The sequence below is a fragment of the Podarcis raffonei genome, chromosome 13 (genome assembly GCF_027172205.1).
Source record: "Podarcis raffonei isolate rPodRaf1 chromosome 13, rPodRaf1.pri, whole genome shotgun sequence".
Classification (NCBI taxonomy): Eukaryota; Metazoa; Chordata; class Lepidosauria; order Squamata; family Lacertidae; genus Podarcis; species Podarcis raffonei.
This window is the reverse complement of record NC_070614.1, coordinates 29,242,152-29,257,856: the sequence shown is the minus strand read 5'-3', so window position 1 is coordinate 29,257,856 and position 15,705 is coordinate 29,242,152. Positions and strand designations below refer to the sequence as shown.

The window sequence follows — 15,705 nt, the reverse complement described above, 5'->3', positions numbered from 1 at the left end:
GCCTCCCCGTCTTGTAAATAATTTAAAGCAAGGACTAGTTAACTAAGGTCGAGAGAATTTCTTTTTCTTTATTGGGTAAAAGACATTAATTTCACGATTTGGCAGTATAAGTACAAGTAATTTTACTGGAGGATAAGAGCTAATTTTGAGAGCTGAAGTGCCACCCCCCCGGACCCGGGTGTGATCCGTGAGAGAGCCTGTTGAGGAGATATAGAAGAGTTTGACAGCTGTCAAAATTAGCTGTCAAGAAGGAAAAAGAGAACTTTGTTTTTGCTGTCTCTGCTGGATATATTTGTTGCAATTTGGTTATATTTTGTTGAAAACAAGGAAGAACTGATACAAACTAACTTGATTTTTGGATTTGAACTGGAAAGAATACTAAGTTACCAAAATCCCTCTAGAGGGGGATTTGGGACATTACAAGAATGGCTGGAGGAGGGAAAATTCAGGCTGGGTTGGACAGAGTTTTTGTTCTCTTGGGAAAGCTACAAGGCCAAATTGATGTTTTGGCTACAAATGTTGCAACTCTGAACTTAACAGTAAATAACATTACTGAATTTGATAAGGATTTGACTCAGGAAGCCCATGCAGCTGGACAAAAAGAGAAACTTGAGAGTTTTGAGAGTGTGGAGAAGGAGACATATGTTGTTCCTGAGGAAAAGGAAGGAGGAGCTGTAATTTTGCAGATGACAAAGGAGAGCCAGAGGCCTGACATGATGGTTACAAAGGAAAATAAGAAATCGAACCAGAGGCCTGACATGATGGTTACAAAGGAAAATAAGTACTGGATGATGAAAATCTGGTTTGAATTGGAGATTGAAGAATGGAGAGATCTCCTTATGTGGAGATCTGAAGACCTATGGATTACAAATTTGATTAAGGTGGAAGTTGGAGCTTTCAGGACAATTGGACTTAAAAGGAGTAAGAAACAAGATTCGGGCTCCACTTTTAAGTATGGAGGTCTGGCTGGAAGAAACATGGACCTTATTGGGACAGAGCTTCTCCGAGATCTGGTGTTTAATACTAAGGACTATCAAAAAAACCGGCAGAGAGGAATTGAGAGAGAATTAAGAGCCTCGGACGTGAGGTCTCCAGGCTGATAGTAGATTAAGACTGATGGACATCTGTTGGGGATCGAAACCGGGAAAGGGGGTGGTGGGGTTTGGGAATCCAAAGGATGTATAATTATAATCTGTTTCTTTATTTTGTTTTGTTATTAGTATGAAAATTGGGGAATTCGTGGAAGGGAATTTGGGTCGACTTTAGAAAAAGGTTTTAAGAATGAGCACTGATATACAAATATTGATGTTTATAAGCTAAAATTGGTTTTCTAAAATGAATTAAGTATAAAAAGGTTAAAAATTGGGGATAAGAACTTGTTGAACTAATAATTTGAATTGGAATATAAGAAAGGGAGGTGTGGGGAAGTCAGGGAAATATGTTATTGAAAATACGGATTGTAAACTTTATGTGTTTTTAATTTTTTTATTTTTTTGTTTTTTTATTCAATGTATTAAAATTTCAATAAATATTTAATAAAAAACAAAAACAAAATAAAATGTAGGTTTCCAGCCACGCCCACGATCAATGGTGGTTGTTCTTCATAGCCCTGCAGGGGCTGCAGGAAAGTTCAGGCAGGGGAAAGAGAGGATTTATGAGACATCAATTCTTGCAATGCTCCCCAGTGGTGTCTGGGGAGTTCACTGCTACCCATTATGCCGCTCAAGCCCATGTCTGCCAACTTGAAAGGCAGAAGAAGTGTGACCTGGGAGTGTGTCCCTGCCATGGATGAGCCTCAATTTTTGGCATGATTTGTGTTGGGTTCCTCCTTAATCTGGAATATTGACGCTAATCAAGAGGCTCCTGGAACAGCATAAAATAATGGGCTGCAATCAATCAGCTGCCGAAAAGACTGGGTCTGGTTCTTTGAAGGCATTTGAATGTTTGCTTTCCCCCCTGAAGCTTGAGAATCCTCACACAGCTACAAAAGGAAGCAGGAGGAAAAGTTGCTCTGTGCTTTCATATGGTTTTCAAATGGTCTCTTTTTCTTCCTTGTTTTCCCCTGCAAAATGAAAGAGACGTGTGTAGCCATGGTGATGTGATTCTGTCTGTCACCATGGAAAGAGGCAGAAGGCTTTTGATTTATGCTCAACAAGGAATGTAACAAGATTTTATTATGCCCTCCCCCCTTGACCAAGGTTGTATGGACTTTATTTAAAATTATCTTTGGACTGGACCAGGAGTGTGAGGGAGCATTGCAGAGCAAGTCGATTGAACGGCTGCTGAAATATCTGTCGAGAGGTTGAATTTGAGAAAGGAGTCTGGTTTTGGCTGTGTACTGAGGAAGAACTCCAGATCCGAATTTTAATGGTGGAGACTGGACTTGTACTCTGTGAGTTATTTATACCCGCAGCCTGTACGCTAGCTGGTGAACAGTGAAAGGAATGGAATGTGACCTTGTAACACCTAGATAAACACTGCAAGAACTGAATGAAGGAAGATAGTAATTAACTCTCCCAGGACACCAGGTCTGAAACATCAATGTATATGATGTGAAATGGATTTTATATTTACATATTTTATATTTATAAGACGTAACAGAGGTGCTGTTTGTAAGGAAAAGAATATGGTCAGCTGTAAGAATGGACTAACAACAAGTGAAGGAACAAGTGGACAACAAAGAAGAGAGGATGCGGCAACAGGAGGAAATGATTGACATATGTTTGCAACACAAGCGGGAAACCTGATTTTTTAAAAAGAAATTGTATTAAATTAAAGTAATTTGGTTTGATTTGCAATAATTTGGAAAACTAATAAAAATAATTAAAAAAACAAACTTCAAAATATAGTGTATACTTCCTGTAATAGAGTTTTGAGATGTCTTGGCCTGTACAGTGGTACCTCTGGATGCAAACAGGATCCGTTCCGGAGCCCCATTCACATCCCGAAGCGAACGCAGCCTGCGTCCATGCATCTGCGCGTGCGTGGGTCGCGATTCGCTGCTTCTACGCATGCATGTGATGTCATTTTTACCATCTGCACATGCGTAAGCGGCAAAACCCAGAAGTAATGCGCTCCATTACTTCTGGCTCGCCGCAGCGCGCAACCTGAAAATACTCATCCCGAAGTTACTTTAACCTGAGGTATGACTGTATTGACCACTTAGCTGTGGTTTACTTAGGTGCTCTACTGAGTCAAAACAGGAAAAAGCTTGGTGAAATCTGTTGCCATGCGTAAAATGTGTTTACAGATGGCAGCTATGTGCTGCCACCTGGCAGTTTGAGTGTTGGGTCATCCTGCCACTACCACTACTGCATAGGGAGATAAACCTGTCTCTTTTTGCTCTTTTACTTTTGTTTTTATTTGCCTCATCTTGTTGTTTGTTGCTTTCTGATGATAATTCATGAATTAAGAACAACATCAACAACCTCAGATATTTTCCCACAGGAGGCATTATGCAGAATATGCTGCTCTGTAACATTTAGCAGGGAATGGAGCAAGGGGTTATGTGTATGCAGCATGTTGGCATTATAATGCAGGGAAAGTCCAACCAGTTGGAGCTCTACACAAGCCCATGCTGCCTATCAGATGCCAGATCCTAGCTTGTGCCCAGGATTGTCAAATGGGGGCACAGGCTCAGATATGGGTTGGGCTGGTGGGCAGAGCTGACAGAGCAGGAAGGCTTCCCTCAGGTCTGCACTCAGGCTATTCAAACAGCCCACACCTGGAGCCTTTACCAGTTTTTCCTTGTTGAGTTACCCAACCACCCTCCCTTGGTTCAAGCTGCTATTGAATGACCTTGTTGTGGCTACGGTGGCTGAGTGGGAATTTGTCCACAAGGCAAATTGTCTCCAGCCTGCTGGTTTTGCCTACCTCATAGCAATCATTGCAACTGGGGCTGGGCATTGGGACAATCCTTGTCTTGGATGAAGGGGAAGTAGTAGTCTCTGCCTGGTCCTCCAAAAGCTAGGGTATCCTGTTAAAGGGATCCGGGGGGAGTTGCCATGTCCTCACACCCAGCCAGGGACCAGGGCCATTGCCATTCCCCCAGACAGCGGTCCCTGCATGGGTCACCCTATTTCATTTATATTTTAGTAACACCTGTTCAGATTGCCCTATGTGTCACTTCCAGCAGGCGGGCTGGACGTATTTTCCATTGCCCCATGCCCAAGCCAATCCTCTTTCATCTGTATTCAACAAAGTTGTGGCCTGTTTCAATCCAAACCAGTCTCAATTGTCTTTTGATTCATGGAAGGTTGTGGGGCTGGGGAGCCTGCCACTGTTCAGAAAATTGCAGTCATGCATTCCAAATTTCAAGCAGATGAAGGAATATAGGTTCTTGGCACCTATAAATCTGCTGGAGATGAAAGAACTAAAAAGGAATTGATTTCGGTGGAAACTCATGCTCTCTGATTACAGATGCCACCTGCCAGTGACAACATAACTCACCCCTCTGCACTTTTCCCACTCCAGTTTATGCTATCCTTTCCCTTTCACTCCACTCTGCTGTTATTATTTATCTTTGTTGTCTGCAGCTCTTGGGACACACAATTGAAAGTTGAGTTCTTTCTTGGCAAAACACTCAATTGCATTAGCTCCTAAGATGTGAGAATCACATGTGCCATCCCTAGATGGGCATCTCCTTCTTCACACCTGTGCTCCATCCCAGAAGTTGGAACAACAGCATGCCACGCCCATGTCTACTCCAGCACATTTAAACCCCCTCTTCTAGCGTGGTGCATGCAAAAGACTGGCAATTTCACTTGTGTGAAAGGCGTTTGTGATCCAAAATATGACTGTATCTGAGAAATAAATTTAAAAATTAAAAAATTGTCCAGTAGCACCTTAGAGATTAAGTTTGTTTGAGTATAAGCTTTCATATGCATGCACGGTTCTGAAACTTATACCCAGAACAAACTTAGTTGGTCTCTAAGTTGCTACTGGACAATTTATTTATTTATTTATTTCGACTGTGTCAGACTAACCCGGCTACCTACCTGAATCTTGTATCTGAGAAGTCCACTCACCTTTTTCTGTAATGCAGTGTTGCAGCCAGGCATCGGGGGCCCTGCAGTGATCTGGAGGGGACTGGAGATTGACACCCTTCTCGTTGCCATCTGGACCACATCGCTAGTGCTGACTGGGGCCCCACCCAGGGGTGGCCCCACTGTCCAATCAGGATCTGTGGGAGGCATGGCCGTGGGTAATTAAGACCACAGCGCATCCGGGGAGCCCTGCTCTCTTACCCTTTGCCAGATCTCTCAACCCACCTGCCCTCTTTTTTATGCTTTGCTATGCCTCTAAAGTAAAAAAACTGGACTTGGTGGGTGGTTTGTAGTTCATGTTTCCCAAAATGTTTGCAACTCTGTGAATCCAGAAAGTCCACTTTCCATGGGGCCATCTCCACTAACCCAAATTAGTCTGAGGACAATCACATTCAGTCAGTGAAGGAAGTGTTCTGCTTGCGGAAATCTGCTGAATAGAGATTTATTAGGCCAATGTGGGCCCACATCTGCAAAGTCACACATACAATCAAGCTGAAAGCATGGTTCTGACTTGCCATGGACCTGACACAATTCAGCAGAATCAACATAAATATATGTGTGAATAGAAGTAGAAAACAAGTAAATTAACTAAAATGTTTCAACTCTGTTATAGAGCATAAAAATGATAAGATCCATTGTTGAACCCATATAATACTTTATGAATTGTTATAAATTAGCATGTGTGTTCTCCAATATCTGTGTCAGACATGAAAATAATGATTTCAAAATCATTAGGTTTTATCTTTATTATAAATGATTTAAAATATTTTCAATTGTTTTACTATTTTTGCACAGAAAGAGAAACGTAATCAATGCTGTAGACGTTGCAAATTGGGGAAGAATAGGGTGAATAGATTTGCCGTCATCTTCCACAATGCCGATTTCAGTTGCCTATTCCGTATACTATAGATTATTGGGTTCATAACTGGAGGAAACATGCAATAGAACATAGAAAGCACAAGATCCATGATTGATGGGGACCCAGAAGTTGGCTTTAGATAGGCAAATGAACCACTGGCAAAAAATAAGGATATTACAATAAGATGTGGCAAGCAAGTTGAGAAGGCCTTTTCCTTTCCCTGGGCAGAAGGAATTCTTAGAACTGCCCTAAAGATCTGAACATAAGAATAAACTATCAGAGCAACGTAAGTAATGGCTAGAGATATACCAACACAAATAACCCAAAATGCAATGACATGTGAATCAGGACAAGCAATTTTAAATAACTGTGGGATTTCACAGAAGAACTGGTTGATTTCATTGGAACAGAACTCAAGTGTGAATGTGCTTCCTGTGTATGTTGTAGAATACAGAAGCCCACCAACCCATGCACAGATTGCCAGTTGGACGCATGTCTTTCTATTCATGATAGTCTCATAGTGCAGTGGACAGCAGATGGCAATATAGCGGTCATATGCCATAATACCAAGGATGAACAAATGAGATCCAGTAAAAAGGATGAGAAAGAAAACCTGGCAGATGCATCCACTGTATGAAATAGTATTGGTGTTCATCAGGGAATTTGACAAGGATTTGGGGACTGTGACAGATATTGAGCCAATGTCTTGGAATGCAAGATTGGCCAAAAAGAAGTACATGGGTTTGTGAAGCTGAGGACTGCAAGAGATGACTGTGATGATGAGAAAGTTTTCAATGAGCGCCAACAAATAAATAAGTAGAAAAGCAATGAAACGGAATGTCTCCATCTCCTGAGTATTAGAGAATCCATGCAAAATGAATTCCATCAGTCCTGATGATTGGTTGAACATTGTGTAGGTATTTGGTACCTGCAAAGAGAAAACAAACCCATTTTAGAAAGGAGAAGAGTATCAGAGGCTTTCATGCAGGTTCCCCATGTGATCAAATAGATTGACCTAGGTAAGCCAGAAACCATTGCTCTTTCAATAAACATTTGTTTGTTGTTCATCTTAAAATTAAAAAGTATACACCTTTAAAAATGTGAAATCTCTAAGTGGTTAGTATTACATATTATCAAAATATATAAAGATAAAACCAATAAAAAGTTATTTTTGTATCCAGATAAAAACAATTAAAGGTTAAAACAAGTAGACAGAATAAAACCACCTGTTTGGTTAGCCTTGATGGAAGAAAAATGTTTTAGCAGACATCTAAAACAATCCAGCAATGGCCCCTTCCTAATGTTCATAGAGCGGGAGTTCAGAGCTTGAAATATAGGCTCAAAACACTATTATATTACTTGAAACGATCATGAGTCTGAAAGTAACACTGTGGAGAGGCTAATTGGATCAGGATTGAGGGTAGGAAGAGCTTCCTGCTGACAACCCTGTAGAGGGGCCCATGGTGCTGGGGCAGACTGCATTTGGGGCTGAAGAGGCAGAGAAGCCACCCTGATTTAGTATTATAGATAAGGAGTCAGATTCCAGGGACAGTCCCAAATCAAGGCATCCTGGACTGGCTCTTTAGTAGTGGCTATACCACTGCCTCTCTCAATTGGAGAGGGACTATTCCTTCATGCAACAAAGTGGTAAACATGCTCCAGACCCAGGTAGTCAAATTTCCTCTGCTCAGTTTAATAAGCCAAGAGGCTCAAGGGGCCATGTAGTCATCCTTAGAGCTGAAAGCACCATTTCCACATCACCAGACTGCATAAACTGAATGAATGAATGAACCTTTATTTGCGTCAGCCATCGGCCACAGCAACAAAACAACAATGTGATATACAAAGAACAGAAATAAAAAGTTGGTGACATAAAACACACTTTAGGGTCCTGAATCAGCAGTCAAATAATGGATCTTAATCTGATTGCCCCAGCTAAAAGCTTGCAACCTTTGCTGTCATCTGGTCATCTTGATCTGCCAAGAGAAAGGACACTGTGGCAGTGGTTGGTCAACCTGAAATGGATAATAAAAGAGGGGTCATAATCTCATTCATAAAGTCTTTATAAAGAGTGCAAGTCAAAAGGGCATGCGCCACTGATTTGGTACTGCCATCTCCACAGGGACATAAACATTTTTCGTGTGGAATCTGCTGGAATCTTCCATCAAGTACAATCGAGGGCAATACATTCAATCTTGCGAGGCTAAAAGCACGTCTATATTTTAGAATTGCTAGGTTATGGAGTTAGGGTGCCAGAAAGCCGAAATGGGAAGGTGGAAAATAGTCATATCATGGGCAAAATTCCCTTATTGTGGCCAAGTTGTTCTGATGCTCGATTTCATTTAGGCGCTGAAAAATTAGACTGTTTGCTTTACTAATCTCATATCAGCATACAGACTATAGCACTGGATGCTTAAACTAGAACTGCAACTTCCATCAAGTCAAGGCCTCTCTTAATACCAGCAATCTTCAAAGTAGCGCTGTTGATGGGGGCCCGTCCCTCAACTTGTGGCTAGTTAGAAGGACAAAGGCAGAGTTGAGAGCAGAGACTGATCTAGACGCAAAGCAGGAAGCTGCGAAACCAGAGAATCAGAGCAATGTTTGATGTCTGTTTGAAATATAGGCTGTGGTTCCAGAGAACTTTTGTCCTCTTGAGGTGTTAATGCTGTGCACCCCTCCATTGTAGGCTCAGGTTGAATATATTAATGGAGCCTGGACAGCTCAGTTGGTTAGAGCATGGTGCTGATAATGATACGGTTGCACTTTTGATCCCTGTATTGCAGCGGTTTGGACTAGATGATCCTGAGGGTCTCTTCCATCTCCACAATTCTATAATTCTATGATATGTATAAATAAACCATATATCATAAAGACACCATAGTCTCTGCTGAGCCTCATCCAGAAAAAAAACACAAACCCTGGGGAAGTGCCTGGAGCCCCTGGAAACAGGCACTGCTTGGAGACTGGGGTGGCATGCAACAATACACAAACAACAACAACAACTGGTTTCATTATCTGGCTAGGCATGTTTCTGGTTCAATTTCCACAGGGACAGAAGAGAGACATAAATGCTCCTCAGTGGAGACATGAAAGGATTAAATGAAACTAGTGAACAAACACCAGCACCTGAAGTGGGGTTGGCAAATGAAGGGGGAATCAAGTGGAAAACAGTTCAAGGACTATTCAGGATGCTCACTGAGCATGGAATGCTGACTGACTGTTGGAAAAAGTAACCAAATAATTAAACCCCTGTGTTGCAAACAATTATCAGTAATATCCAAGGCAACATGATGACCAAGTACAACAATGCAATATCAATATAAACTCTTTATATAATCTATATGAAACATTGAGCAATATGAAATATATGAAATATTCACTCTCTGCAAAACCAAATAAACAGAAATCTTATAAATCTCTGAAAGTCACAAAATCTGTACTCTTTAGAGACTTGGCATCTTTCCGCAGGGCCTGCAAGACAGAGCTGTTCCACCAAGCCTTTGGCCAGGGCACAGCCTGACTCCCTCCTTTGGCAATCTTCACAGAACTCTAGCCCAATGGTTGCCATCAATTTGATTTGAATTAATTTTATAATGAAATGATTTTAGAATGTTGTATTATTTATTGTTGTTAGCCGCCCTGAGCCCGGCTTTGGCTGTGGAGGGCGGGATATAAATAAAATATTATTATTATTATTATTATTATTATTATTATTATTATTATTATTATTAATGGATTCTCTTGAAAACATAGAACCAAATAAACATAAGTCTTATAAGTCTCTGAAGGTCTTTGTAGACTATGCAAGTCTCTGAAAGAAGCAATAGATTAGATTCTTATCTGATGAAAACAAGCCGTAAGGCTTTGTTTTATGACATCCAATGCTGCAGAAGTGGTCCGAAACAGACGTATGAACAGTGATTCTGGATATACCCACTGTTTCATGGAATTCTTCTTCAGCACAGCAGAAGGATACGGAAATGCTTCATAAACTGCAAATGAATTATTAGAGCCAGTGTGGTATAGTGGTTAAGAGCAGTAGTCTCGTAATCTGGGGAACCGGGTTCGCGTCTCCGCTCCTCCACATGCAGCTGCTGGGTGACCTTGGGCTAGTCACACTTCTTGAAGTCTCTCAGCCCCACTCACCTCACAGAGTGTTTGTTGTGGGGGAGGAAGGGAAAGGAGAATGTTAGCCGCTTTGAGACTCCTTAAAGGGAGTGAAAGGCAGGATATCAAATCCAAACTCCTCCTCCTCCTCCTCCTCTTCTTCTTCTTCTTCTTCTTCTTCTTCTTCTTCTTCTTCTTGAAACGATGACATGCAAATACATGGTAACTTACAATAATTCAAATTATTACAAACTATACGCATGAACTGGTTTTGCAGATAGTGCATATTTCATATATTTCATATTGCTCAATGTTTCATATAGATTATATAAAGAGTTTATATTGATATTGCATTGTTGTACTTGGTCATCGTGTTGCCTTGGATATTACTGATGACTGTTGGAAAGAAACAGAGAAACTGATGTGAAAGGGAATGGAAGGCAGCTGCCGCTTCCCTGAGCAGAAACCCTCCACAAGCCATCTTGTTGCAGGGCTTTACCTGCGAATACAGTCCCAAAAACATTCAAACATTATTCTCAAGACATTTAACTGAATCAGATTGTTTGTTCTAAAGTGTCTCAGGCTTCAGTGAGCGTTTCCTGCAACAACCATTCAGTAGAGATGGTTTAAGTTAACCAGTCTAACACTACAAAAGTGGCAACTAATCATTCTGTTTCTACCACTGGAGCATTGTTCTACTTTGGTGCAGCTTCGAGTGGGGATGACATCTGAAATCATTCCTCCCAGAATAATGCAGTTAGAAAATTTGCAACTCCACTAAGTGTCTTAAGGGGTGGAGCTCTTGATATGGTAAATTGACCTCGAAGAGTGGTGCATCAGTCCTGGCTGGGGTGCTGGTTTTGGGGGGAGGGAGGGTGCTTATGCTGAATGGAAGCATGAAATTCTGACCTGAAAACCTGCTTGTTTGGTAGTACTGTCCTTTTCCACTGCCAGAAGTGTGTGTGTGTGTGTGTGTGTGTGTGTGTGTGTGTGTAAAGCAGGCATTAATTCCCATCATAATCCAAAAGACCACGATGATCCCCATCATTCAATGCCTTTTACTATGTCACGGGTTTCCAGCATGCACCAGCAAAGAGAATCTGCAGCTGACACATTCTCTTCAGTACTTCATGCAAATTATTGAAAATGTTAAAACAGATATTGATAACATGTTAACTTCTCAGCACACCTGAACCTTAAAGTTTTGTCCAGAATTGCCCTCGGTATAATTAACTTGTGATAAATTGGTTTTTTATCAAGTTGATACTCAATAAGCCACTTGAGAAGTGATCCATAAAAACTGACTCACCAAACTATTCATGGGCAGATCCTGGAGAATTTAATACAATTTTATGTGGTGGTGTTTGTTGTTGTTGCTGCTGCTTTATGTCTGCTCATTTTCTGCTTTTCTCTGATCACCCAGTATGATCTGTCCCATCTTTAGCTCTCCATCACTGTTTAAGAGGTGATCTCAGTTACAGTTTTCCCCACTGACTAACAGAATAAGGAGATGCAGTAATTACTTTTATTTATATTTTGTTTCTCCATTCCCAGGAGTCTAATAAACTCAGAAGAAAATTCTCAGGTGTATGTGTGGAATGCATGTGTATTTTACTGTTTACATGTAAAAGTGTTCTATTAGAATACCAAATGGTAAAGGTTTCAAGCAAGAATCACTACGTCACATGGGATTTCACCTGATATACGTAGATTGAGTAGCAATATATGGAGGTACATACATCACTTGGTTTCTTTTTCATTCATTTATAAATATTTCCATTATAACACTAAGATGCTTTAAAAATATTTCCAATAATATAATATAATAATTAATATAATTAATATAATATCTAGCTATCATGTTCCAAGTTCTTTATTTTTCATTTTTCTTAAAAATTGTAATAACATAACAGCTATTGCTGATTCTTTTAATTTCAGCTATTGTATAAAGCAGAGGACTGCTGGAAAATGTCTGTGAATGTTTTTTAAAATATGTTTGCTTCAAGAATCTCTCAGTAGAATAGGCCATTGAATAATTTGTATACAGAATCAGCAAATAAGATACACGACATATAGACAGATTCCGTTTTTGCTAAATTAAATTTTAGTGCCTAATTTCTTCTATACAGTTTTTGGCTATTAATTACCTTGATTGGAAGATCTCCTGCTTTCGACGGCAGCTTGTGACTATGGCTGATGGGTGCGCTGGTGCTGAATTGAGCAAACTCAAATTGCTTTCCCCTCCCTCCCCCCCCCCCCACTTGCTGCTGAGACAGAGGTGAGTTCAAAGGGAGGATCACAATGAGTTTCCTCTCACTCTGCCAGTCCCCTCGAAGCCCCACTCTCCCGTGGAGTGTTTTGGGGAGGGGTACTGAGTCCTAGCACTCTCCCCACTGCTCAAACCAGCCCGAAATGGTCGTCCTTTAAGCGGATGATCTGAAACGCACTGCCATTCTTCCCGCAGCAAACCGGAAGTTACTGCTTCAAGAATCTTTGAATAGAATAGGCCATTGGATAATTTGTATACAGAACCAGCAAATAAGATACACAACATATAGACAGATCTTGTGGCGTCTATGTTTGTTGCATGTTGGCACCAGTTATGAACCCAGCAATGGGGAGGATATTTGGTGTGGATCACCAACTACACTTTGCTTGAACTACAGCAGCTATCTCTGTGTGACAGTACCATCCACACTGTTCAAAATAAAACAGTATGTGCAGAATTCCAGTGGGATAGAGTTCTTTACCAAAAAAAAGCCAAATCAAGAAATTTGGGCACCTGAAGCAAAAACACACACCAGAAAACCCTTTACAAATTCCTCTTCTGCACTCTGACAATAATTTAAAATGAAATAAATAGCATTTTGATGTCACTACAATGGTACCTCGGGTTAAGTACTTAATTCGTTCCGGAGGTCTGTTCTTAACCTGAAACTGTTCTTAACCTGAAGCACCACTTTAGCTAATGGGGCCTCCCACTGCTGCCGCACCACTGCTGCGCAATTTCTGTTCTCATCCTGAAGCAAAGTTCTTAACCCGAGGTACTATTTCTGGGTTAGCGGAGTCTGTAACCTGAAGCGTATGTAACCTGAAGCATATGTAACCCGAGGTACCACTGTATTTGACCAACAAAACTGGAGTGGCCCCCTCACTTTGCCTAATAAGAGTTGCAGCCCTACTTCAAATATAAATCCCTTAGGAAAATGTTTGCATCCATAAATCTTTTGTTTAGCTCCTTGCTCAACCTGTGTTATACTTCCCAAATAAACTTTGAATATTGTTGATCCGTGTCCGTTGCAGGCAGTCAGTGGACCAGGGAACTAGGCTTGTCCCCTCAATATTCCTGGTAAATGAGAGTATTAGAGTACTAAAGCCAGGCACTTCCTTCCCAAAGCTGGAGAAGCTTCTGTCTGGCTTAGGGAAGGAGGGGTCACACACAAATGTTGCCCCTGCGCAAATCACCCTTAAATGCTGGCACCTCCGGCCCTAACGTACCCCTATAAAAAGATTCACTGCACGCCTCTGATCCATGTGGACAACATAAGTATACTCCTGCTAAAATCTAACACAATCTCTTCATTTTCTGACTTCGTTGCTACCTGCAGCTATAGTGCCTTGTGAATCTTATAATATGACTTTTGTTATGGTTGTTCTGTTTAGCTTAATTTCTTTTAGTAGCTTTCTTAATAGTGTTTTATAGAAGGTGGTTGTTATACTGGTGATTTGTAATTATTTTACTGATGATTTCTTAATTATTCTATATAATTTATGCTGTGGTTGTGATGTTCAATTATGTGTTCTCCTCAGATTTGAGTGCCCAGTTTTTGAATGAGAAGGAAAATGAGAAAAGCAACAAGTCTTACTACCTCACTGTGAAGGTTCTTCAGAGAGAGAAAACACCTTTTTGCTATGGCAAGAAACATTAGCTTTTATACCCAAGGTGTGTGGGATGTAATCCACTGAGAGCAGTCAAGTACAACATTTATTGTTTTCCTAGAGTGGACATGCAAGGGAATGTTTGGTCGAGCCAGTCAAAACTTCCTGTTCCTCCTGCCCTGGAACATCCTTCCTTGCATGTAACTAGTGGGTGGGTGTGACCTTTCCAGACCTGGTAAAAGGACAAGGCATGCTGCCCCTCTCCCTCTTTTCCATCTTCCTTTTGTCCTGCGAACTTCCTGGAATGAACTGCTGGCTGCCAGCCAAGGAGTCCCTCAGGTCACCTCCCTTATGGGGTAAACCTGTTTTTATACGTTTGTAACTTTAAGCCTAAAGCCTGCCTTCAGGGATCACACTGTGCTCTGCCTGATCGTGAGTAAACTTTCTTTTTATTGCTTATGAATAAGACTGTGGTGTCTTTATTCTTTAAGGAGGGATTTAAAAGGGGATCTTACCAGGAACATACAGTTCAATCTGAGGTAGATTGAATTGCATAATAGTAAGAGGTTCTAATGAGCCTGCAACAAGTTTTCTGCTGTGTAAAGGGGAATGCACTCTGATAAGTAAAGGAACATGCTAGCGCAAGTTAGGAAGGATATTAATAAATAATCTATCCTCTATTGCCACCCTGAACATTCCCTCAAGGTGAGGCTAAATTATTTTTTAAAAACATTAAATATCCTTTCTTTTTGATAGCTACAGGGTGTTAAAAGATTTGGAAAAGGTGCAAGCCTTAAAAAGCTTGTTCTAAATACAGTAGTACCTCGGAAGTCGAACAGAATCCATTCTGGAAGTCCATTTGACTTCCAAAACTTTTGGAAACCAAGGTGCAGCTTACGATTGCCTGCAGTAAGCTCCTGTAGCCAATTGAAAGTTGCGGAAGCCACGCCAGACGTTTGGGTTCCACAGAACATTCACAAATGGGAACATTCATTTCCGGGTTTGCGGAGTTCAGGAGCCAAAATATTCGACTCCAAGGCATTTGGGATCCAAGGTACAAATGTATCTGAGAAATCCGCTCACCTTTTTTCTGGTGGGCACAGTTGTGTCTAGGTATCGGGGGCCCTGCAGTGTTCTGGTGGAGGGGAGATTGACACCTCTCTTGTTGCCGTCTGGGCCACATCACTGGTGCTGGGCGGAACCCACCTAGGGGTGGCCCCGCTGTCCAATCAGGACCTGTGGGAGGCATGGCCTTGGGTAATTAAGACCACAGAGCATCTGGGCAGCCCTGTTCTCTTACCCTTCACCAGATCTCCCAATCCACCTGCCCTCTTTTTTATGCTTTGCTATGACTCAAAGCAAAAACTGGACTTGGTGGGTGGTTTGTAGCTCATCTTTCCCAGAATGTTTGCAACTCTGTGAATACAGAAAGTCCACTTTCCATGGGGCCATCTCCCCTAACTTACATGAGTCTGAGGACAATCACATTCTGTCAATGAAGGAAGTGTTCTGCTTGCAGAAATCTGCTGAATAGAGATTTACCATATTGGCCCAAATATAAGGCGCACCCACAAATAAGCCACACCTTTAACATTCAATGGAGGGGAGTAAAAAAACAATACCCGAATAGAAGCCGCTCCCTTAAAATTCCGCAGGCACTCACAGCCGTAAATGGCAGATGTAGAAGAAAACCCTACTGGTACTAGAGAGGACCCGCAAGTGAAAGCGATGAATGAAATTAGAATTAATTCCACAACAGTCTCAAGCTCGCGAATCGGCAATAAAACATTTTTGTTGTTGTCCCCTTTTACCATA

General features: G+C 41.3%; 1 protein-coding gene across 1 annotated transcript; it reads right to left on the bottom strand.

Moving 5' to 3' along the window:
- Positions 1–5,854: 5,854 nt before the first annotated feature.
- On the bottom strand, positions 5,855–13,545 carry LOC128400339 (olfactory receptor 14A16-like). The gene is given in 4 exon segments (XM_053362490.1): positions 5,855–6,832; positions 11,321–11,390; positions 12,384–12,502; positions 13,510–13,545. Coding segments are annotated over 4 exon segments (1,203 nt in total).
- Positions 13,546–15,705: the final 2,160 nt, after the last annotated feature.